Here is a 24,820-nt window from a genome sequence, read left to right as displayed (position 1 = left end):
GAAGTAGGACAGACAGTGCACTGGCTGTCAATTTTACAGCACAAGGGTGCTCCTGAGAATCCACTTCTGACCCACTGCTTAACAGCTTCCAGCATTCTCTCATCCCAGAACCCTTCAGCCCCCAGGAAGTGCTGTACTCTTTCCTGCAAAGGTCCAGAGCCAGAGAAAACAGATATTCTCAGTTTCTGTCAAGCTTAAACACACTCAAGGTTTGGGAAGCTGAGAGCCACCATGGCTGTTAGCAAGGGGCTGGAAGGGTTCAGCAGGCTCCACCTAAAGTTATGCTCAAGTCCTACAGCCTTTGCTAGATCACTTGAACCACCTAAAGGACCTGACTGTCTCCTGGGGAACCTAATAACTAGACTATAAAAACCTGAATCCTGGAACTCCTTGACATTGATGGAACAATCAACTGGGAATGACCAGAGCTTGAGCATTCCTTTGGTTCTACTCTGACAGACTTATCTGTGCATGGAAATTTTTGCATTGCTCTGCTGGTCTGTGCATTTTGGAGGACCACGGTCACTCACTCTCCAACAACGATGTAGAAGGATTCAGATCTTGACACTAGGAAGACAATCTGCTAGAGACTCCACTTCAGGGTAGAGGCCAGAGACCAACAGGCGACTTCGCTATCCTGGCCTGTGCAGCAGGTTTCTAAAACCTGAGACTAGCCCTGAAGCTGTGCTTTTGCTTCACAGCTAGGGAGGGGAAGGATGTATGCCATCATGTCATAATTCACTGAGATGCTAAATAGGAATTTAAGCATATTTTATGGCCGGCTTATTCTAAAGAATCTCTTTTATTTGACAAAAGTGGTTTAAACAGTATACTAGGCGTTTGTTGGGAGCATCCTCCCAAATGGTGGCATTTTAAGCAGCCATCTAGGACTGCTGGTGCCACATACTCAAGAAACCTAACTACAGGTTTATCTCCTCAAGCTGGAATTGAGTTAAAATAGATCGTAAAGTCATAGGTCAAGTAGTGTCAATTCTCAGTCTGTGGAGCTGCTGATGCTTCCTAATTGTCTTCCATGGAAATGAGAGAACATTCATTTTGATCCAGTGGTGGAAAATGTCCTTCCCAACTGGCCAGGGTTAGGATAGGAGACCAAATTAAAGAATACTGGTAAGTAAATCTCAGCCATCTCTTTCAGCAATAATGGGTGGAAAAAGCAAATAGCATTTTTATAATTATCATAAATTTTAAATGAGTGAAAGCCCTATTCAATCAATTGCAATTTCCAAACAATAAAAAAATCAGAAAATCACTGCCAAAACAGGAATAAAAATAATATGACCTTTTTATTAGTGTTTAACACACCACATTTAAGTGAAAAGTGAATACTCATTAAAAATCCAGAGAAGTATATGAAAAGGTTTCTTCTAACAAAGGAAAAATAAACAGACTAAAACTATTGTAATCCTAAATTTTTAAGCTTTATTTACATAATGGCTTTAAAAGACTGATCAGATTCTAGGTCATTTCTAACAACAAAAAATCTGCTGACCACAAGTACTTCCAGGAATTGTTCTGTAGGAAAAATTTTAAAATTAGGCATACAGCACAGGCAAATGGAACCATGCAGTTTCACCCAGCCTACAGACAGATTTCTAATCACTCACAAACCCAAACTGAACTTCATGTATTATAAAAATATATAGAAAGTTAATTGAACAAAATATGGTGTACCTGCATGAACTCAACCCTATGCCCCCTTCAGCCAATTTCCCTCAATAACTTAAATGGATTTCAAAGTTTCTTAAGCCCTGTAACACACAAAACTATGTGGTAAGTGTCCAAAGTGAGCAATTTGGAAAGTGTTGTTCATATCATTTAGATCATGATTTGCTACCCTTGAAAATAATTTTTAAAACTCCATTATTATCTTCTTTAAATGAGTGCTGAAATATGTGATGACGATAAACAATTTCAGTAAAGCATTAAAAAGTTCATGGGCAAGTATCCAACCTAACTTTCCAAATTGCCTCTGGAGCCTAAGTAAGATGGGAATGTAATACAACAGGGGAACTAAAAGACTATGATCCATCTAAGGAAGACTCAAAACCAAATAGAAAACACAAACACAGTGTGAGCTAACAGCACTTATCTGTGGGTTGGCTAATGGACTGCAAGTATATAACTCCCCAAAATAAGCCTGGAACCAGAATCTGAAACTTTTCCCAAATATAGTTGCTTCCTGTCACAAAGTCTATCTAACAGACTCTTCATAGATTCAGACTAGTGCAAAGTAGTTCACATACAGGCTACGGCACTCACCTGGAGATCTCCTGTCACATATTCACATGTCCTGGAGGGGAGTTAACTATTGCAAACAAATACCTGAACTATTTTTAAAGTCATTTTTTTTCTTTTTCTAAGATTGCAGATAATTGCTTTAGTTACATAGAAATGAAACGCCACTACTGAAATAGTGTTTTACCTGTTTAAGAAATCGGTCTGATGCATTGCTGTGTTTGGCTAACACACTTGGCAGAGATGGGTTTGCATATTCAAACTGAGGATTGTAGGTATAATCAGATTTGAAGAATCTCAGTTTCTCTTTCTCCAAGTTGGTGGGCTTTATAGCAGTCAGTATACAAAATTTCTTCCCAGAAAAGTCATCTCCTTTTTCAAAACTTCTAGACAACTGAGGCTGCAGTTTTGGCTTTGGCAGAGCAGAGAAATGGCGTCGCTTTACTTTGTTTTTGGGTTTAGGTGGCAGTACTATGCTGCTCCCTGTAACAGAGATATCATGTGTAAACTTTAGAGGACTCGACACTGAACTAGTGACAAAGACACCAGGCTGCCTTTCTAGGCAATACCAAGTACCACTGCTCATCATAGACACCGGGGCTTTCATCTTGCGAAGATCTTTGCTACGAGAAGAACTAGGAGATTTGCTGGGTTTTCTACATCTTTTGGAGTAGGTAGAGGAAGACTGTTTTTGTGAATGATGCTTTTTCTCCTCTTTGCTCTGTAGTAGGACATTGTAACTACTGGTTCCAGTTGTGAAAATGTCCTTTAGTATCCCAGAAGATAAATGTGAAATGCTTCTTTTGCTGTCAATGATCAATGACTCTTCTGCATTTAGAACAGACTTCTTAGCGAGTTCTTGCTCAGGCCAGTGAAGCTTTTCTGTGTTAATAAAAAAAAATCAAAACAAAAGAAATAACAAAGATACCAGATGAAGCAAACTGCTTATTATACAAAAAGTATTCTGAAGGTTCTGTAAATTGTATAATTTTGCAACAATCTTTAGAAAATATATTTTAAATATTAAAATATGTTACTACACTTTGGTCATGCTAGACAGTGTCACTTCTACACAAGCATATACATGCTAAATTATCTATGAAAATTATCATCTTCCAACTATTAGATGATCAAAGTTTAGTATCAATGTGAGATAATGTACATAAATAATTTGTATTGTCAACTCTGAACGACTTCACAGAAAGGATATCATTTTCAATAGTGTCACCAGTATCAAAGTAAAATTGAAGGCATTTTCAAAGCCAACACAATCTTCAAACTGGATGCTATAAATAAAGATAGCCATCAGTAAAAGAAGGACACTGCCCTATTTATCTCAAAAATCATTTTAAAAATTAAATAAATGATATGTGTATGTTAAAGCATGTTTTAGTAATGTCATTTGATTGGTTAATTTTCTGAATTCTAGGCTATAGGTTAATAGGAAAGAAAACTAAGATTTTTTTTTCTTGCCAAGTCTGAAAAAAATTATAATTACTATTACATAGATATTAGAATATCATGTGATAAATAAAGGAGAGGTCAGTTTTGCCTTTAGATTTCATCAGTGCCTTAAAGAGGTACGAATCACATGATATACTGGTGGTCATGCACTGCTTTAAAACTGTGTTGACCTGTATTCTTTCATTCCACAAATAGATGGAATACTACTAATTAGGTACATGGCTATGAGAAACATCTTTATAAATCCATTGTTTCTGCCTTCAACCAGCTTCTAAGCTAGCTCTGAAAGCAAGGCAGTCCTATGAAGATCTGAATAATCATCCAAGGTAGTGTAAGTTTAAATGTGAAAAATAGAAAATACAGACAATAACCTAGAAATCAGAGAAGGACAAAAGCAATACGAAGAAAAACAGATGAGATTGCACCTAGGCCCTTAAGAACTTTCAGATTTAATTCTAAACTGACAAAATGAGTTTGTCTTAAATCCTACTTACACCAAAACTATATTATTCCAAGCTGACTCCTATCTACAAATCTGATCTCTGGCCAAGCCTGCTTATAAACCTTTCCTACAAATGATATAATTCTCTACAAATGACATATAATTCTCTCAACTAGTTCTCTTTTCCAAGTCTCAATGGATCCTTATGCCTCTATCCCCCAACCTTTGGCTCCTACTATGGAAACATTCTCAATGCTACCCGACTTGGACAGATGCCTGCCTTGCCAAGAAACATGATTTCAATTTTTTGAAAATTTTCTCCACATTCCTCTGTCATTCATTAAGATCAGACATTCAGGAATCCTTTCTACAGTAAGCAATGGTAAATACTAGAAGCAATAATAATGATATACCATTTGTTGACACTTTTATAGGAGTTTGGGATTTCACAGAAAACTGTACATGTTATATCATTTAACTCTCAGAAATATTAAATTATTTGCTCAAGGTTATATAACAATAAAGTAATAAACCGCAAACTGATTTGAATGCAGTTGTATGTGATTACAGACTCCATGCATGTTGTGTTATGCATGGCCATTCGTTCATCAACACATGTTCAATATTAAGTCTGCTACATGCATAGCACTGCATCTTTTCTTCCTCTGCACAGAACACAGACCCCAATAAGACATGGTAATCTGAATAACCAATGTACTAAGCTAGGTACCAGAACTGTGTTTTATTCATTTCTGCCAATACCTAGCATGGATCTGGTAGACATTTAATAAATGTATACTGAATAAATGAATGAATGAATGAATGACAGGACCCTAATCATATCACTCTCCAACCATTCTAGATAAAAAGGTATCTGCTAGGTATTGGTTCTGGAACCATTCTATAGTTCCAGGAGATCACTGCAGAAGTGAAAATACAACAGGGAAAAACCCTGAGCCAATGGTTCTTAACCAGAGACAGTTGTGACCCCCACCTCAGGGAACATATGGCAGTCCTGGAGACATTCTTGTTGTCACAATGAGGGACGGGTGCTAAAGGCATCTTGCGGTTAGAACCCAAGGATGATGATAAATATCCATCAATGCATAGGACAGACTTCTATGACAAAAATATCCATACCAAACTGGTGCTATGATAAAGAAACCCTGCCCTAAACATAAATTTTTTAAGCTTAGAAGTCATAGGGTTTAGGGTAAAGACCTGGTTAAGTACCAGATCAAAAATGGATAACAATCCAAATATGTGAGGTACTTAAAAGTCCTGCCAGTTAATATTTTCTAGGCCAACATTTTAAATTTGAATTCCGGTGTCTTAAAGATAACATAAAAGCATAAATCTGCAGGGGCTAAATGCCTACTACTTGTACAAGCTGAGAGATAGGAGCAAGATTGCACAGGGTCATGTCGAAGGTTGACTGCACAAAGAAGCCATTCAATAAATGGAAAAAAACAGCCAAAAATAAAAAGAATAAATAAAACTTTCAGTATGGGCTGGTAGGTCTCAATTCCTTAGGAGTTTTAGACTTAAGTGTTGCCAAATGGTAGTCCAAATTGGGCAGGCTGGGCAAACAGGCTAAGGAACATCAGAACCCAGGCTGTAGCCTAATGCCCATGAATAATGTCAGTTTCCCTAAAAAGATACAACTTTACAAGACAAAAGGTGATTAGGCAAGGAAGACTGAAATGGACACTAAAAGGGAAAGAACAAGAAAACTGAGATAAGAATAAAGGCTATTCCAAACTTAGAAAAGTCAGGTGAGGAGTAGGCACAGCCAGGGAGGTAAAGGGAGGTAATCAGGTTCTTCTCTCATTTGGTTCTCATACTAAAAACAGAGAAAGTTAAACCAAATTAAAAACAGTGAATAAGGGGCACCTGGGTGGCTCAGTGGGTTAAAGCTTCTGCCTTTGGCTCCGGTCATGATCCCAGGGTCCTGGGATCAAGCCCCGAATCGGGCTCTCTGCTGCGTAGGGAGCCTGCTTCCCTTCCTCTCTCTGCCTGCCTCTATGCCTACTTGTGATCTCTGTCTGTCAAATAAATAAATAAAATCTTAAAAAAAAAAAAAAAAACACAGTGAATAAAACTATTCTAAAGAATCCAATTTTGAGGGGCACCTGGGTGGCTCAGTGGGTTAAGCTGCTGCCTTCAGCTCAGGTCATGATCTCAGGGTCCTGGGATCGAGTCCCGCATCGGGCTCTCTGCTCGGCAGGGAGAGAGCTTCCTCTTCCTCCTCTCTCTCTCTGCCTGCTTGTGATCTCTCTCTGTCAAATAAATAAATAAAATATTTTTTAAAAAATCAATTTTGATGGCATATTACATGTATGTTTTGTTGATTTTCTTTAAAAGATTTTATTTATTTATTTATTTGACATAGAGAGAGAAAGTGAGAGAGAGCACACAAGTAAGCAGAGCAGCAGGTAGAGACAGAAGGAGAAGCAGGGTCTCTGGCTAGCAGAGAGTCGGATGTGGGACTAGATCCCAGGACTCTGGAACCATGACCTGAGCTGAAGGCAGCCGCTTAAGCAACTGAGCCACCCAGGTGCCTCAAATTTGTTGATTTTTTAAAAAAATGAATATTCAGTGTAAAACTGCTTTCTTTCGTTCCTAAGACTCAGTGGCTCTATGACCACAGAGTTCCAAGGGTTCTTTTGTTTTGTCATAAAGCATCAGTGACCCCTAAATTCAGAATTTCATTTCATCTCAAACAAGATATATATTTCAGCATACTTAATAAAAATCCTAAACCATCTGCCAAATTCCTCAGTGGGGAGTGGGGAATGGGAGAGATGTGACAGTGTGTGTAGGGCAGAACACTTTTCCCCCAGGAGTATGGCATTTCAGCTCACTTGCTAATTATCTACCTGAGAGGTTTAACATCAGTCCTTTTTAAGCTCCATCTGCTGATGTGTAAGGTTTGGCAGTGCCAAAGGTATATTTATTTAATAAAACACGAATCTTGCCAAATGCTGATCTCTTATGAAGTTCATAAAAGTGGGACAGGTGATCAAATAACTCATACAAGATGAATACAAGTTAATTTCTCAGAGTCCCACTGATCTTATTTCATTAAAATGTACTAATAGAGACTCTAGAGGTTGTTTTTATAATTTTAACTATTATTGTTTAAGAAAAAATAACTTTTAAAAACGCATAAAAACAGGAGAGCCTGGGTGGCTCAGTGGGTAAGCCTCTGCCTTTGGCTCAGGTCATAATCTCAGGGTCCTGGGATCAAGCGCCCCATCGGGCTCTCTTCTTGGTGGAGAGCCTGCTTCCTCCTCTCTCTCTCTGCCTGCCTGTCTACTTGTGTTCTCTTCCTCTCTGTCAAGTAAATAAATAAAATATTTTTTAAAATGCATAAAAACAATAAAAGGTCAATAAGAAGATTTCATTAAAGAATACCCTATTCTTTTTCTTGAAAAATCAAAACTTGTTAAAAGCATATGCAGGCTTCTTTGGAGGAAGTGAACTCATTTTCTTTCAGAAAAGTACTAAGGCAATCAATCCTACTTTCTTATATTAAAAGTCACTATATGACATTTTAGCCATCAGCAATCTACTTCACTACAACCTTAGAGTAAACAAAAATAATTTGTTAATCAAAGAAATCATTCACCCCAACCTGATTATCTTGAAGGAAAAAAGGGGAAATATTACATTAAAATTGATACTAAGTACATGCACAAGTAGGTGAATATACTGAAATTACCAACACAATGAAAGCTTAATTTGTATCTAGAACAGGAGAAAAGGATACCAGGATTCCTGGCTTCTCTTTCCAGTTCTTTCAATGACCTCTCTGTAATATTAACCTAATCATTAAACCCCATCAATGCCTCATGTTCCTCATCTAAAGCAATGGGAAAGAGAGGGACTCACTAAACTTTTTTTCCCAACTGTGAAGAGGCGAGGTTTCACAGTAATTATGGCTGAAAGGAAGATTAGATCATCAGAAACAAGCCTGGTGGAAAATACCATTCAATCAATTTTGACCTACCAAATGGCAATGTCATACAGTTCACTAATATTGACAAAACCTGAGAGCCTGGCCCAATTCTACGTAACAAGGCCATAGGTTGCTTGATTACAAACAGAAGAAAAGGCAAAACAAAACAGTATAGTCCCTGGACAAAATTAACACTTTAATTTTATCAAGTACTTCTTCATCACTTAAAACTCAAATGATAGAACACCAACAGCAGAAAAAAAATGAACTGTGGTAACTGATATACCAGATTACTATATTGCATTGCAACAGCAGCTGAGGTTGCAAGCAACAATACAGATGAATCTCACAGACAATACTGTGCAACAGAAGTCAGATCAAAAGAGTACATACTGTATAATTACATTTTTAAGTAGTTCAAAAACAGGCAAAACTCATTTATGGTATTAGAAATCAGAACAGTGGTTACCACTGAGGGATGGGTTATAACCTAGGAAAAGGCACCAGGGTACTTGGTGCTAGAAATGTTCTACATTTTCATCAAGGCAGATTATATGCACAGATTCACTGGACTACACATTTAAGACTTGTAAATTCAATGTATCTCAGTTACACCTTAATCATTTACATGGTATATGAAAAAATCAGAATCTCTGAAAACATATTTATTGCCCAACTTGTCTGCATTATAACAGATAACCTACTAATTTTAGTATCTCTAAATTCAACAGAACCCAATATAGTTTCTCAATTGTAAGTTAAAAAGAGAGAGAGAGAGATGAAAAGGCGCTGCTCATGTCATTCAGGAACTAAGAAAGTCAACTTTACCTCAGGATTCCCAAAAATATCACACTCTCAGTTAGGAGCACTTCAGTGTTACTCAACTAGTAATGATTCTTTATAATGTGACGCTATCATTTTTTGCTCACAAAGTGTTGTGTTATTTTACAGTTAGAAATATGCAGGGTAGGGCACCTGGGTGGCTCAGTGGGTTGGGCCTCTGCCTTCTGCCCGGGTCTGGTCTCAGGGTCCTGGGATCGAGCCCCGCATCGGGCTCTCTGCTCGGCGGGGAGCCTGTTTCCTCCTCTCTCTCTCTGCCTACATGTGATCTCTCTCTTTGTCAAATGAATAAAATCTTAAAAAAAAAAAAAAAAGAAAGAAATATGCAGGGTATTCTATAATGCCAGAAAAAGATGACTGTGGTAAAAGACACCACTTTAAACACCATCTGAAGTAACAATAAACATGCCAGAAAACAAACTTCCCCATGGCTTTCCACTCAGGATGAAGACAAAACTCCTAACCATGGCATAAGAAGTCATTTGTGGTCAGGTCACTCTGCCTCTCGCCTCCTTGCACCAAGTTCCCCTTAATTAGTCCACTCTAGTAGCTTCCTTTCGTTCTGTCAATCCCTCACACCCATCCATTCTCTCTCCAGACACAACACCTCTTCATACACTGTCTACTATGTTTGGAGAGCCCTTCCTCTCCTATGTTAGATTAATTTTCACTCTCCCTTGAGTTGAAATAACACTTGTTCAGTGATAACCTTCCCTGGAAGGTTCTTTGAAGCACTTGTCACAGTAGCAGTTTTACATTTGTTTGTATGATGGCCTCTTCCATACTGAAATTCTAAGTCTCCTTATGGCATACACCTGTTTGTTCTTGCTCGATCCCTACCTTGTTTCTGAAAGGATGGCCAGAGAGGTAGCCAGGAAAAGATAATATCTGAGAGGAAGGAAAGGATACACGATTTGAATGCCTGAAGGTTAAGAAAAAGAATCATACCAAGATGGCATTAAAAAAATAAAATAGTGGTATTGAAGACAAGTTTTAATGGCAGGTGCCTACTGCTATAATACAATCAGGAGCTATGGGCCTAAGTGTATTCATCCCATATGGCAAAACAGTGGCCTTAAGATCACTTTTGTCTCCAGCATTTTTAAACATTCACTTTTGTTACAAAGGCCCTTCATTTCTAGATGACTAATTAATCATTTCTTATCACTTACATGTCAGACAAAATATGGGCAGTAGGAAATAAAAAAAAAATAACAATCAATATGGTTTCTGAACAGCTTTCTGTTACTCACTAAATGAGCTAAATGTCTTCTATCTTGAAAATTTTATAATCAAGTAAAGTATGATTTTTTCCAGGCAAAACTTATTTACAGCTTGCCTGTGATAAAAACTTAAAAAACAACACCTGAGTAAACTATCAGATAATATACCACTGATGTTAAATGAGATTTTCATGTTGAACTTCGTGGCTTAAATCAACATATAGTCACTGTAATAGTGTGGGTTTTTTAGAAGATTTCATTTATTTATTTGACACAGAGAGAGAGATCACAAGTAGGGAGAGAGGCAAGCAGACGGAGAGGGGAAAAGCAGGCCCCCTGCTGAGCAGAGAGATGCGCAACTCCACTGAGCCACCCAAGCAACCCTGTAATAGTGTTCTGCCTTTCCTAGTGGTTGAAAAAATGGTCTTTGGAATGGCTGTTTATTAGTAGCTTTGACCTTGACCAAGTTAACTTCTTTGTGCTGTAGTTTCCTTACCCGTAAGCAGGGTAATACTACTACATATTTCATAGTATTGGTGTGAAGATTAAAAATGCTAATATAAGTGAAGTGCTAAGAACAGTGCCAGCTGTAGTAAGCAGCCTGTGTTAACTACCAGTATGGTTATATTCAATATTATATTCAGCTCCTACAGAAATACTCCATAGAATAATATAAATGGGAAAATATTTAGAATCTTTACATTTGGAATTCCAAGGTAAATTTAACAGTAAGCAATTACTTCTACATTCTAGTATCAACATTTTAGTGGCTTTAGTATAATAAACTATCTTTAAAAAGGTATGAGAAGGCAAACAAAAACTTTTCTGATTTGATTCCATTTCAAACAGCACACATAGCATAGACATCTTATTTTACTTCCCCAGTCAGCAGTTCTACTAGGACATTATATTTAGATTATATGAAATTGTGACTAATAAGTCAAAAGATATTATACAGGAAGAGATTTCAGAAATATTTAATTGCTTTACTCCTGAGATTAGAAACCACCAGAAGAACATGGGCTTCTTAGGTATCAAGGAGTAGTGAGAGGATAGCAAGGGAAAAGGGGGGGGGGGCATGTTTTCAGCTATATTCTCTTCATAAAGTTTCTAGCTGTCCAAATTGGGCTTTCTAGTATATTAGTGAAACTGCTTGTCATACCATTCTGAAACTTCATTTATCTAGTTAAGTACTATAAAAAAGAAATAAACTATTTTGAAAAACCACCTGACCAATTACTTTTAATTATATTATATTATATATTAAATATATTATATTTATATTAAAATATTAACTTTATTTCTAAATGCCTCAATGGCGGTTTTAACTCTTACTGAACTACAGAAACTCACTGCGAAATTATCTCAGGGTATGCAACATGCAGAGTTGATTTTTGTTGCTAAATTACAGAAATGGAGTTGAGACAAGAGGAAAGAGACTACTATTTCATAAAGCACCTCTCCTTTAACTTCCAACTCCACCTACTGAAAAGGAGGAGATCCACTTTCTTTTGCTGCTGGTTGTTCAGAATACCCACTTTCTAATACTATTATTATCATAATCGTATTCTCTTTCTACAATGATTGGTTTTGAGAAAATTATTTTAATTGATATTATTTCTAAACTGTTGCCTAAAAACCTTCACTTTGACGGAATCAAACTTACTTACTTCAAGGCAGTGGTTTTCGAATGGGGAGGGAAGTAATTTTGCCATCTAGGGAACAGTGACAATGTCTGGTGACATTTTTTGGTTGTCACAACTGTGTGTGGGGTGGGGGGCTTGCTACTGGCATCTAATGAGTAGAGACCAGGGATACTGCTAAACATCCCACAATGCACAGGACAGTCCTCCACAGCAAAGGATTACCCATTAATTCAATGTTAATAGTGCCAAAGCTGAGAGACCCTGCTCTAAAACGAAAAGAAGGTATGGTATTTTTAAGTACCTTTCAAATTTTTCATTGTAATTTAAGATGAAAAAATAGTGTCTACATCAAATTATATTTTTAAAAACTCTAATGCTAATTTAAGTTGCTTCTTAGATTTTAGATCTTGTGCTTCCTATCAACATAAATAAGGATGAGATTAAAGTACAAGATCAGCTCCCTATTTTAAAAAACCGAGCAGGACATAAAACACCATAAAATTAAGGCCACAAGTATTTTCATTGGAAAAGAATTCAGTTTAGAATTTAAAAACTGATAGGGAAAAAAAAAAAAAAAAGGTCTGTTTGGTAGTGCAATACCTGTTAGTAAAAAATTCCGGCCTTTTTTTGACACTAGCTTGAGGATACTCCCTTTACTCTGTTGTTTTTCGTCATGATACTGAACTACCATGAATCCGGTCTTGCAGGAATGTTGATACAGGAATAAATGCCAGGATAATGGTCAAGAAAAGCTTTCTCATACGTAAGATAATATTTAAAGGGTTAACATCCATCCATTTTTTTCTTTTTTTTAATAAAAGGCAAGTAAACTTTCTAACCTGGGGTCTGAACACCCATTTCTTCAGGTGTTCTATTAGTTCTGCTACTAATACCAACTCAAAACGTTCTCACTGACTTAAGCATAGAGAGAAATAAACACAGTAAACACTCATACAGGAATGTGTTCTTTTGCTTAGCTCTGATTTTTCTGAACATTCTAGAAAATTAGACGCCAATACCCTATAATACCTAATACGCTTTCAAATATTTAGACAGCACATTTGTAGGGCCAGTAATGTGTATATCATAATTTATTTCCCTAGATTCCATGGCACGCGCTTACTGATAAAAAGCGACAAAAGGAAAGGGGACCCTTTTCCTGTCTGCGCTCCGCGCATTTTCCCCGAGCGCCTCCACCGCGCCGCGCACTGTTCCTGGCGCCGGGTTGAGCGCCCGCGCCCCGCGCGGAGCCCGCATCCTACCGTTACCTCGGCCTCCGGGCGGTGGGGGCCCCTCGTCGCCCCACACCCGCCGCCACCGGCTCGGAGGACGCTGGCCACCCCTGCCAGCCCAGGGGCCCGACCTTCTCAGCACTCACCCGTCACGCGAATGGACTCCAGCATCGTCCCGCCGAGGCCGCGGGCGGCTAGCTGGCTCCACGGGCACGGGGGACGAGGACCAGCGGGAACCGGACAGCCCGCCTCTAGCTTGTGGCCCGGGCCTCAGAGGTGGGTCGCGGCGGAAGGCTGCTCTCCGCGACTTGAGGCAGGATAACGGGGATAGGGACAGACGAAGAACGTTCGGACACGGCTGTGGAAAGCGCTCCCTCCAGCCCGCAGGTGCCGGAAGGTACACACAGCGGCTCTACAGTGGGCAGCTGCGTTGAGAACCCGCAGCCTTGACGTTGCCGCGCCCCCGTTGCTAGGAAACGCTCCTCGCCGTTCGCGTGCGCCGCGCTTCGCTGAGCCTGCGCACCGCTTGGGGCGCTAGCGCGCTGGCGGCCGGAGTCGAAAGGAAATGAGAGAAGGAAGAGAAAACTACAACTCCCGGCGTGCGCAGTGCAGGCCCGTGCCTCAGGGGTCTGTGGGGGCTGGGCCCAGGGAGAGGTTTGGGGCTTCCGCCTCTGGAAATCCGCATTTTGTCGAATAATTTCTATAGACGTCTGTACCGTATTCGAGGATTTAACACTGCAGCAGCTTCACAAGAGAGTGTGTGACATGACAGCTCCCGCTGTGAATTGCAAAACCAATCTCCTCCACCCTTTGGTTAAAAGGTTAGGAAAACTAAAACAACTTTAGGTTGAAGGGCGTTGATAGCATCTTCATTATTTGAGGAAACTGGAATACATTTATCAATTGAGTATTACAGCTTAATAGCCTTAATACTAAAACACGAAATTTTTTTTTTTTAAGATTTTATTTATTTGAGAGCGAGAGAGCTCATTGAGGAAGAATGAGAGGGAGAAGCCGGCTCCCCGGTGAGCAGAGAGCCCCAGGTAGGCTTCATCCAGAACTCTGGGATCATGATCTGAGCTGAAAAGAAAGCTAGCGCTTGGAGGACGGATCCACCCAGGCGCCACTAAAATACGCATTTTAATTTATGATTGTGCAACTGATACCGCTGGATGTTGTTTTCAGTTTGTTATTCCGTGAAAAATATATGGTATAGAGACTATACCATTCAACATATTTTTTTTTTTTTAAAGATTTTATTTACTTATTTTACGGAGAGATCACAAGTAGGCAGAGAGGCAGGCAGAGAGAGAGAGAGGAGGAAGCAGGCTCCTGCTGAGCAGAGAGCCCGATGCGGGACTCGATCCCAGGACCCTGAGATCATGACCTGAGCCGAAGGCAGCGGCTTAACCCACTGAGCCACCCAGGCGCCCTCAACATATTTTTAGAGCCTGATGTGTGCAAGGTTCTAAGACAAGCCTGGAGGACATAAAGTAAATGAACTAAGTCTTCCGAGCTTACAGTTTAGGATGAGCTCATAAGATAGTGTTGGCACTGTCAAATGTCCTGGCACTGTCAAATTTTCTCTTTACCCTTCCTCAAGGTTGAGACAGGACACAGAAATATGTTTTCAAACTCAGGAACAAAAGTTATGTTAACATAATCTAAGAATGACAGAAAACGTGTGAGGATTTGTAACTTTGCGATCAGTTTAGGAGGGAACAGTGGAAATTTAACTATCACAAATAGTAGATGATCTTACATCATATTTGGTCTCAAACTCCTGCGAATACTATCTTCAAAATATATCCAGAATCCAGCCACTTCTCATATCATCACTGCCAGCATTCTATTTCCAGCCACCATCTCTTGTTGGATTATAGCTATAGCCTAAATAATCTCCATATTTCCACCCTTGCCTTCTTAAATTTATTCTCAAAATTCAGTGGCCTGTGTAATCCTGTTGAAAAATCAGATGTCACTCTTCAGTGCAAAACACTTCAATGGCTTCCATTCTTACCTATGACATCCTTTATGACCTAGTCTCCTGTCATCCCTTTGATGTCATGTCTCCCCGCTCTCTGCCCTGGTCTCTTCCAAACACATTGGTCTCCTTGATATTTCTGAACAATGTCAAGCACTGTTTCACCTCAAGGCCTTAGTAACTTAGGATTCCAGCAACCTGGAATGCTCTTCCCCCAGACAGCCAAAGGACTAGCACCTTCACCTCTTTCAGGACTTGATCCAAACAGCACTTCTCAGGGAGGCCTTTCCTGGCCATTCAATTTAAAATTCTACTTCTTTCTCAGATCTCCTACCCTACTTCTCTGTTTCATTTTTCCACTTAGTACTGAACACTAATTTAATCAAATATTTTACTGATTTATCTTGATTGTCTCCAGCCTTCAAATAAAACTTCCATAAGTGAAGTGATTTTTGCTTGTTCACTGCTGTATCCCAACATCTATAATAGTGCCTGGCACATAGTTTATTTATCAGAGAGAGAGAGAGGGAGAGAGAGCAAGCACAGGCAGACAGAATGGCAGGCAGAGACAGAGGGAGAAGCAGGCTCCCAGCCCAGCAAGGAGCCCGATATGGGACTCGAACCCAGGATGCTGGGATCATGACCTGAGCCAAAGGCAGCTGCTCAACGAACTGAGCCACCCAGGCATCCCGTGCCTGGCACATAGTAGGTACTCAATAAATATTTGTAAATTAATGACTAAGTAGACAATAGAAAGTATGCATTTTCAATGATAACTCAAAGAAAATAGAATGATATAAAATGGATGTAAAGAAAGAATCTTCAGGTTAAGAGCGCTTGATAGTTTTGAGCAATGAATCTTTGCATTCATAAGGGCAGTTACTCCTGCAACATATGTCCTATGGAAAATAAAAGGCTATAGATGAATATATATCTATCTTCCTTATTTAACTAAAACTCTGAAACCTGCTTTCCAAGTTTGCTATAAAAATGCATCTATTACCACTCCAAATTTCTAATTTTTAAAGTCACTGCAATTTAAGAATTGTTAGTTCTCAAAAAAACTAAAAGATGTTTATAGTCATATATTTAGCATTTATATAAAGAATTTACTTTGAATGTTTTTACTGAAGCATACTTAATCATACTGTCCATTTTCATTATATTCTGAAGAAAACAAAATATATGTACTTGCATATAAGGTATTGGGCTTAGTACTTTTAGAGTACATTATAAAACATGATACTTATCCTCAAGAAACTTACTGACTAGTTAGGAAAGGGTTTATACACACATACACACACACTAAATTTAGAAAAGGATGTGCCCTAAATGTTTACCTCTCTCAACAGATCATTAAACTTAAGAATTCCAAAAATAAACAATTTGGCACCTCTGTAGTTAGATGCATCTAGAACATTATTTCATTCTTTACTTTTAAAATTGTTTTTTTGGGGTGCTGGGTGGCTCAGTGGCTTGAGGCCTCTGCCTTCGGCTCAGGTCATGATCCTGGGATTGAGTCCCGCATCGGGCTCTCTGCTCAGCAGGGAGTCTGCTTCTCCCTCTCTCTCTGTGCCTGCCTCTCTGCCTACTTGTGATCTCTGTCTGTCAAATAAATAAAAATCTTTTAAAAAATTGTTTTTATGGTCACTCTACCAATATTTCCTTGTGGATAATTTTGATTTCTTTTTTTAAAGGAAAAAAAAGAGATCATGACCTGAGCCGAAGGCAGAGGCTTTAACCCACTGAGCCACCCAGGTGCCCCTAATTTTGATTTCTAAATAATCTTTAGTGATAAGTGATATTAAAGGTGCATATCAATTTAATCAAAGCGTTTTGAAAAGATGCATATTCTTTGTGTATTATTAGGCATTGAAGTACTCTTGTTAACAAATTTGTGAATACAAAGAGTTTATCTAATTTCTTACAAAACTCGTACTGTTATCAGCTCCTTTTACCATTCCTGCCTATGCAATTATTCATCCTCATCAAGCTTTGTACATCTGCTTTGTTAATTATTGATTTGTGCTATGCCTGCTTATTATTTCCATTGGGTACAGCATCTGCAGCTGTCCACTTGGCTGCTTTTGAGTCAGCATTGTTTTTACATATCCACCAGAACAATGAACAATTCCATCTTTCTGAGAAACTTTTCTTTATATCCGTTTCTATATAAACCATTAATATTGAGACAGAAGAATTGATTGATTATTAATTACTACTCCATTTTCATAAAACTGATTTTAATAATTTATATTTATCTTTAAGGATGCACTTCCCCTCTTTTTAAAGTTTTACTAAACTTAGGTTTTCCAACAGTAGCTAAGGATGCCATTATAGTTATCCTACTATGTTATATTTCATTTTACTTTCATAGTCATTTTTATGTACACTGCCAATATTATATTGCAGATCATTTTGATTACTGAATATCTTTAATGATTACTTCCATTCAATTTTACATATGAAAAATGATAGAAAAATGGGAATTTTGATAGAAATTCTTTTCTGTATGGTGGGATTTTTATGTTATGGAAAGAGCTTATATTTTTCTTATTTTATCAGTAACTTTTTTTGTTTAACTCCTATGTTAATCTGTATATTCCATGTACATGATGTACACTTTTCATGATCCATGGAGTTTCTGAAAGAAAGTCAAAACATCTTTGTAATAAGAAGGGATCATTTTTGTTTTTGTTTTAGAAAACAGACCAACGACCTCCTTTTAAAAGACTTAAACACATTTGATCATTTACTATGAATGGGGGAGTTGTATAGTAAAGACTAAGAAAAAGGAAGAGAGAGATGGGGAAGACTTGAGAAGGCTGCTAATTAATAAGTATTGCTAATGGGGCACCTGGGTGGCTCAGCGGGTTAAAGCCTCTGCCTTCGGCCCAGGTCATGATCCCAGGGTTCTGGGACTGAGCCCTGCATCGGGCTCTCTGCTCAGTGCAGAGCCTGCTTCTCTCTCTCTCTCTGCCTGCCTCTCTGCCTACTTGTGTTCTCTGTCAAATAAATAAAATCTTTAAAAAAAAAAATAAGTATTGCTAATGTTAGTGGAAAGACAAATAATTACAGTATTTCATCTTCTATAGAAAAGGTTCATATTGTTTAGGGCTGATCAAATATACATTATGCTTGAAACTGAGAAAAAGTTTAATTTCTTAAGAAGTTATCTCAGTAACTAAAAGAAATTAGAACAATTAAAATAATATTCACTTAGGGGCGCCTGGGTGGCTCAGTGGGTTAAAGCCTCTGCCTTCAGCCCAGGTCACGATCCCAGTGTCATGCAATCGAACTGCCCCACATTGGGCTCTCTGCTCAGCAGGGAGCTTGCTTCCTCCTCTCTCTCTGCCTGCCTCTCTGCCTGCTGATCTCTGTCTGCCATATAAATAAATAAATAAATCTTTAAAAAAAAATAAAATAATATTCACTTAAATTTTACATAAGAATTTAAAAGTTTGGGGGGTTGAAGTTTCTAGAAAATATTTTTTACTTCCTGTTTATTGGAAGCAATTCTATGTCTTTGAAAATAAATGAGTTGAGGAAAATTCATCTGCAGCAGTCTGCTATTGTGTAAGAACAGAGGAACACCTCATTCTAACAAACATTAACAGAAACCTCAGGGCAAGCTGTGAACAATGTTTTTTGACTCATAAAAGGAAAAAAAATCCAACGAATAGTTGGTTTCTGTGGCTTTTGAAAAAAATTTCGAGTGACTTTTGAATGCTTTTAGGATGTCTGTATTGAAAGAATGGAATGTTTTCAGTATGTCTTTTTCAGGAGAATGAAAAGCATTAAGTGGGAGACAAATCAAAGAACACTATGTGAAACCTCCTCTGCCTTTTCACCTCAATGAAAACAGCACAAAAATCCTGAAAAACACTGATTTTTTTTTTTTGATAGGTTGTTTGTTGTAAATGACTAATCAGATAAAAAAATTGCCTGCCTTTATTATATTTTGCAAAAATCATGATGTGTTTTAGTATACTTCTTCCACAGATTTGTTAAGTGCCTCTTTTATACAAAGCAAAAGATGATGAAGAAGATATGATACCTACCCTCAAAGAACTTCCTGATAGTGCATACACACATACGTAAACATGATGTATACATATCAACCAGTCTTTGAGTACATACATCAAGGATGCTGTGGTGAGAGTCCCAGTTCTCTTAGAACATATATTACAGTGGGAGAAATAAACAAGAATCAAGTTAACCAAAGTATAATTATAGATAGGTGCTATGAAGTATAGTAAATCAGGGAAGTAATGCTAGATGGTGACTTGTCCTAGGCCGGTCTGAAAAGGCCTCTTTGACAAAAAAACTTTTGAGCTGAGATCTGAAGAGTCAACCACAGTAAATTTGGCTGGGTGGGGAGTCGGGGGAGAGGGTTTGGGGAGACAAGCATTCTAGGTGGAGGGGATTGTAAATGCAAAAGCCCTGAGATGGCAATGATCCTGACATGATCCTGGAACTATATGAAGGTCAGCATGATTGCAGTCCAGTGAGCTGGGGGAAGTGGTAGGAGAAAAGACCTCAGAGGTAGGCAGGGACCAGCAAAAGGAATTTGGACTTTATTCAAAATGCAATCAGAAGCCACTGGTTGATTCTAAACAGGGCAGTGACATAATATGGCTTATTTGTTTTTAAAGATCCTCATTGACTGTTCTGAGGACAATGGGTAAGAGGGTGAGAATGGAAGTGGGGAAACCAGATAGGAGACTTCATAGTGGGCCAAGTGAGGGTGATAATGGCTTGGAGTGGAACAGGAGCTGAAAAGAAGCTAAGAAGTAGAAGACCCAGCATATACTTGGAGGAGATGATCAGTAGGTTGAGTATATGGGGAGGAGAAGAAGAAGGAATTGAACATGACTCCTGGGTTTTTGGCTTGAGCAACTGAGCGGATAGTAGTATTATGTATGGAAATGAAAAAGATGAGGGAAAAACATGTTGAGTGGGGAATTCTATTTTGGTTATGTTAAGTTTAATATGCCAGTTAGAAGTCCACGTCAGTATTTCAAATAGGTGGTTGGATATTAGAGTTCAGAGCTCAGGAAAGAGTTCATGTTAAAGAAATAAATCTGGGAGCCATCAGTATAAGGACAGTATTTTAAGTCAGTGGGACTAATGAAATCACCCAGGGGAGTGTGTATAGGTAGACAGAAGAGGTCAGGGTAGAATTTAGAGTTTTTAGTCATTTAGTAATGGAGCAGAGGAAAAGGAGCCAACAAAGTTCTTTTTTCAAATATACATATTTAATAATATGTATATATTATGTATATGTATATATAAATGTATTTTGTATATATAATAATATGTATATATATAAAATATACAATACACACACACACACACGCAGAGTAATATATACATAACTATACAATTATATGTGTGTATACATGTGTTTTTTTCTGACTTAAGATTAGCTGTCAGACATGATGCCTTTTTACCCCTAAATACTTTAGATTATGCACATATATATGTAAATATGTATATCTATGTATGTGCATGTACAGAGAGAGGGAGAGAGGGAGAGAGAGAGAGAGAGAAGGAATGAGAAAAAACCAAATGTAATAAAATGTTAATATATTATGAATCTGGTTAAAAGCATCTTGGAATTCCACTTTTCTCTATGTGTATATATATAAAACTTTTGCAACTTTTCTATAAGTCTGAAATCATATCAAAATAAAGTAGTGCAAATTGAGTACTGAAGTGGAAAATGAACTAGGTGGGGAATCTTCCAAGATATAAGATTCAACCAGCCTCATATAGATATATCCAAAGGATCAAGGTGAGAAAGCCATGGATGTAGCAGAGCAGGGTATGTTCAGGAAATAGCAAATGATTGAGAGTTGTCTATTCTTGGAGTCACTTTCCTTGGCATTAAATGTTAAGCAAAATTAGTAGTAAACTCATTTGCTGAGAGTAAGAGAGTGGGATGGGAAACTGATAAGAGAATTTGATAGGGATTTAAACGGATAAGAATGAGAGGATTCTGAGCAACATGAAACATCCAGTTAGTTGGGATAAATTTGAAATGGAATTGGCTCAATGTTTAGCAAGCCAAGAAAAATAGAAAAAAATAGAAGGTTAGAAATTGGGAAGTTAAAAGCAGCAAGGTCTTGGGCCCAAGGAAAATGATATTGAAATGGTTTCTCTTGGGATTGGTTGGGTAGGAAACAGGTAAGACATAAAGGAGTTGGGCAGTGTTTGGGGAAGAGACCTGGAAAAGGCCAATAACAAGTTCTGAAAATCTTAGTCATAATCTTCTTGTTTCCTCATGTACTATTTTAAGGGGCTGAATTAGGTGTTCCTTACCCAGCTCTTAATTTTTTTTTTAAACTCCCTTTTCACAATAGATTGAATTACTTAGCATGTGGCCTCATAGAAAAGGGCATGGGCTATAACATTTTTAATTTGATGAAAAATTAGGAAAGGAGACAAACCATAAGAGACTTTTAATCTCACAAAACAAACTGAGAGTTGCCAGTGGGGAAGAGAGTATGGAGAGGGTGGTAGGGTTATGGACATTGGGGAGGGTAAGTGCTATGGTGAGTGCTATGAAGTGTGTAAGCCTGATGATCCATAGACCTGTACCCCTGGGGCTAATGCTACATTTTATGTTAATAAAAAAAAATTAGGAAATGAGAATATATTGAAGGTTAGGGTTGCAGGACTTGCAGGGTTAGCAAGAGTAAGCAGCAGTGGAGAAGAGATAAGGATTTGAGATTACAATCAGGAGGCCAGTTTGGGAGTTTGAAATTTTAGACATGGAGTCTTCCAAGTATCAATTAGCAACCAAGTATGGCCATACATGTGATGGCTGAACAGAAGACAGGAGGACATCAGTCTAGTTGGAAGGTTTGAGGAATGATGAGGTCAGGGTGGAAGAGATGATTGTCTCCAAATGTTTTATCAGCAAACATTTCTCAATGGCCTGTTATATGTCAGACCTGAATGGTCTGAGAAAGACCAGGATGGTGCCTGACTTCGAAAAGCATGCAAGTAGAGAGTGAAGGTGGATGTCACAAATGCCAAAATTTGGGAACATTAATGAGAGAGTAGAAGAGCCCCTGTCTAAAAGTAGTATGTGAAGAGAAATTTTTGAAGTGTTTGGAAGATAAAGAAGTTCACGACAGACATCAGTGGGGTACAATGAATCTTCTTCTGACATCCATTTTAAGAAGATTTTATTTTTGATATCCAATAGAGAGACTTTGATGTTTAAGAAACATAGGCTTCTGATACTCTGTAATATTTAAGAACTGCCTTTCTTTAATATGGATAATTTTAAACATCTAAAAATAGGCTCTGTGAATATAGCGTTAAAAAATCTAGGTATGAAAAGGTAAAGTTATCAATATATAAATTATAGTGTGAAAAGTAAATAAAAGAATTGTTCCTCTTTATGAAAGGATTTGCTGTAGTCCTTTAATTATGAATTCTCTTAATACCCTTCCTCACCACTTGAGAAAGTAAAAAGGAGATTAAAACTGTATAAATTTTGAAAATAGTATGACTGTTGTTACATCGGGTTTTAAGAACAGTACAATATGTTCAGAAAGCACAATTTGTTTTCCTTCACTTTGGAATATGAAACGTTTTCATTGATTAAATTAGAAAAGAAAAAAAATCTGATGCTAAGAAGCATTAAAATGTGATGCTAGGGACCATTAATAGCAAAGATAGTAATAAATAAAACAGCCTTTTCCATAACATGTATAAGACATTCTTTGATGGTTCTTATTTCTTCATTATAATAAATATATAAAAGAAGTGGCCTTTCAGCCAGATAACCTGAGGTAGAGAACTTGACTTTAATCCTTCTTGCCACTGCCTTGTTGTTAGACCTTGGACTTTTCTCTCCCTATAAAAATAAGAATATTGACATCATTATATTATTTTGTGAATGAAATGAGAATTAGTATGAATGTATTTTGAAAAATTAACTGTAAATACATAACATTTGGAGTGTCTTTATCAAGTAAATGCTTTCAAATTCTTGTGTTTTTAGCCCTCCATTAATTTTATCTGTGAAAGATTATTATTTCCTTTTTTGAAAAGTAAGGATCTCAGAAGCAGCAAATACTCATTAGTAAGTGTCACCTTTAATCTACATAGCCTTGATTCTATTCTTAAGTTAATGTAATAAACTGTGGTCTTTACCTAAATAACTTGAGAGGTTGTGATTTCCATATAAAAAACAGGGAAGACAGTTCTGATAACATCATTTAAGCCAAAGGGCACAGTCTAACTACTAATAATCATGTGATTTCAGCATACATTTCTTTGCAACAGTTAAAAAAGAACTTTTTTTTAAGAAAGCAATTCCAAGAGAAAAGCATGGTTGTCATTTTTCGGGCCTTTGGATGTAGCTTGAGGGCATATTTACATCATTATTGTGTCTTTGGTGATCCAAATAAATTACTTAATTGAAATGTCAAAAGTATAATCTAGGATTTAAAGTCAGGCCGATTTGATTCAAATTGTTAGGTGATGGTCTGATCACTTAGTCTCTTTGTATCTTGGTTTCCCCATCTCTAAAATAGGAATAATGCTTATTTTATACTCATTCATTCAACAAACATCTACTGAACTTATGTTCCCAGAAGGTGCTGAGTTACAGCTATAAATAAGATATGTTCCTGCCATTCAATAGCTTACACTCTAGTAGGAGGGAAAGATAATAAACATAAATACTTAACAAAACTAATTCCACATAGGGACGTCTGGCTGACTCAGTCGCTTGAGCATCTGCCTTAGGCTCAGGTCATGATCCTAGGGTACAGGGATCAAGTCCTACATGGGGCTCCTTGCTCAGCGGGGAGCCTGCTTCTCCTCCTGGCTGCCACTCACCCTGTTTGTGCTCTCCCTCCCTCTCTGACAAATAAATAAATTAAATCTTTTTTTTTTTTTTTAAAGATTTTATTTATTTATTTGACAGAGAGAGATCACAAGTAGGCAGAGAGGCAGGCAGAGAGAGAGAGAGGAGGAAGCAGGCTCCCTGCTGAGCAGAGAGCCCGATGCGGGACTCGATCCCAGGACTCTGAGATCATGACCTGAGCCGAAGGCAGCGGCTTAACCCACTGAGCCACCCAGGCGCCCCAAATAAATTAAATCTTTAAAAAATAATAATAATTCCACATAAGTGGTAAATGGGATGAAAAGAATAAATCAGCATAATAGGATAGAAACTGATGGAGAGGGGGCAGAGAGGAAGGGAGTGGCTACCCAAAGAGGGAAGTCTTTGAGAAGGTAGTACATTCCATCTCACACTCAATTAATGAGGAACCAGACATGTATAGATCTAGAAGAGCATCTAGGAGGTAGAAAATTCTTGAAGGAAAAAGGAATTTGGAACTTTTTTTGCCCAGAAGAAAAGCCCATGAGGCCGGAGCCTTGTGAAAAAAAGGGAGAGTATTGTAGAGGAAAACGGAGTCTGAATCATTTAGGGCCCTGTAGGTATGAAAAAGAATTTGGATATTATTCTAATAGCAATGAAAGACATGAACTAGCTCTGAATAAAGAAATGACACTGCACAATTTACATTTTAAAAAGATCCTTCTCTATAAATAAATTACTAAAACTAATAAGATAGTTGAGTAGGTTTGCAATAATCCTTTATGTTCCTACATATCAGTGATGATTTAAAAACAAATAAAAAGATATGTAAAAGTAGCAACAACAAGAGTACAAAGGAATAGATCAGTTTAAAGATTTGTAGGGAAGCACATTATAAACATTTTTGGAAAATATTGAAATAGA

At 37.8% G+C, this 24,820-nt stretch overlaps 1 protein-coding gene across 3 annotated transcripts in view; it reads right to left on the bottom strand.

Annotated features, from left to right (window-relative positions):
• Nucleotides 1-13,532, bottom strand: part of MATCAP2 (microtubule associated tyrosine carboxypeptidase 2) — a 52,823-nt gene extending 39,291 nt beyond the window's left edge. For 2 of the 3 annotated variants that reach the window (XM_059396575.1, XM_059396577.1), the window contains exons 1-2: nucleotides 13,211-13,532; nucleotides 2,444-3,138 (exon numbers count right to left, since the gene is read on the bottom strand). In XM_059396575.1, the coding sequence (XP_059252558.1) occupies nucleotides 2,444-3,138; nucleotides 13,211-13,235 (720 nt within the window). In that variant the 5' untranslated portion in view covers nucleotides 13,236-13,532. The remainder of the gene's footprint in view (nucleotides 1-2,443; nucleotides 3,139-13,210) is intronic. The other variant, XM_059396578.1, reaches the window with a different exon arrangement.
• Nucleotides 13,533-24,820: the final 11,288 nt, after the last annotated feature.

This window comes from Mustela nigripes, chromosome 4, assembly GCF_022355385.1.
Source record: "Mustela nigripes isolate SB6536 chromosome 4, MUSNIG.SB6536, whole genome shotgun sequence".
Lineage (NCBI taxonomy): Eukaryota > Metazoa > Chordata > Mammalia > Carnivora > Mustelidae > Mustela > Mustela nigripes.
The sequence above is the reverse complement of the archived record's forward strand: the minus strand, read 5'-3'. Positions and strand labels throughout refer to the sequence as shown.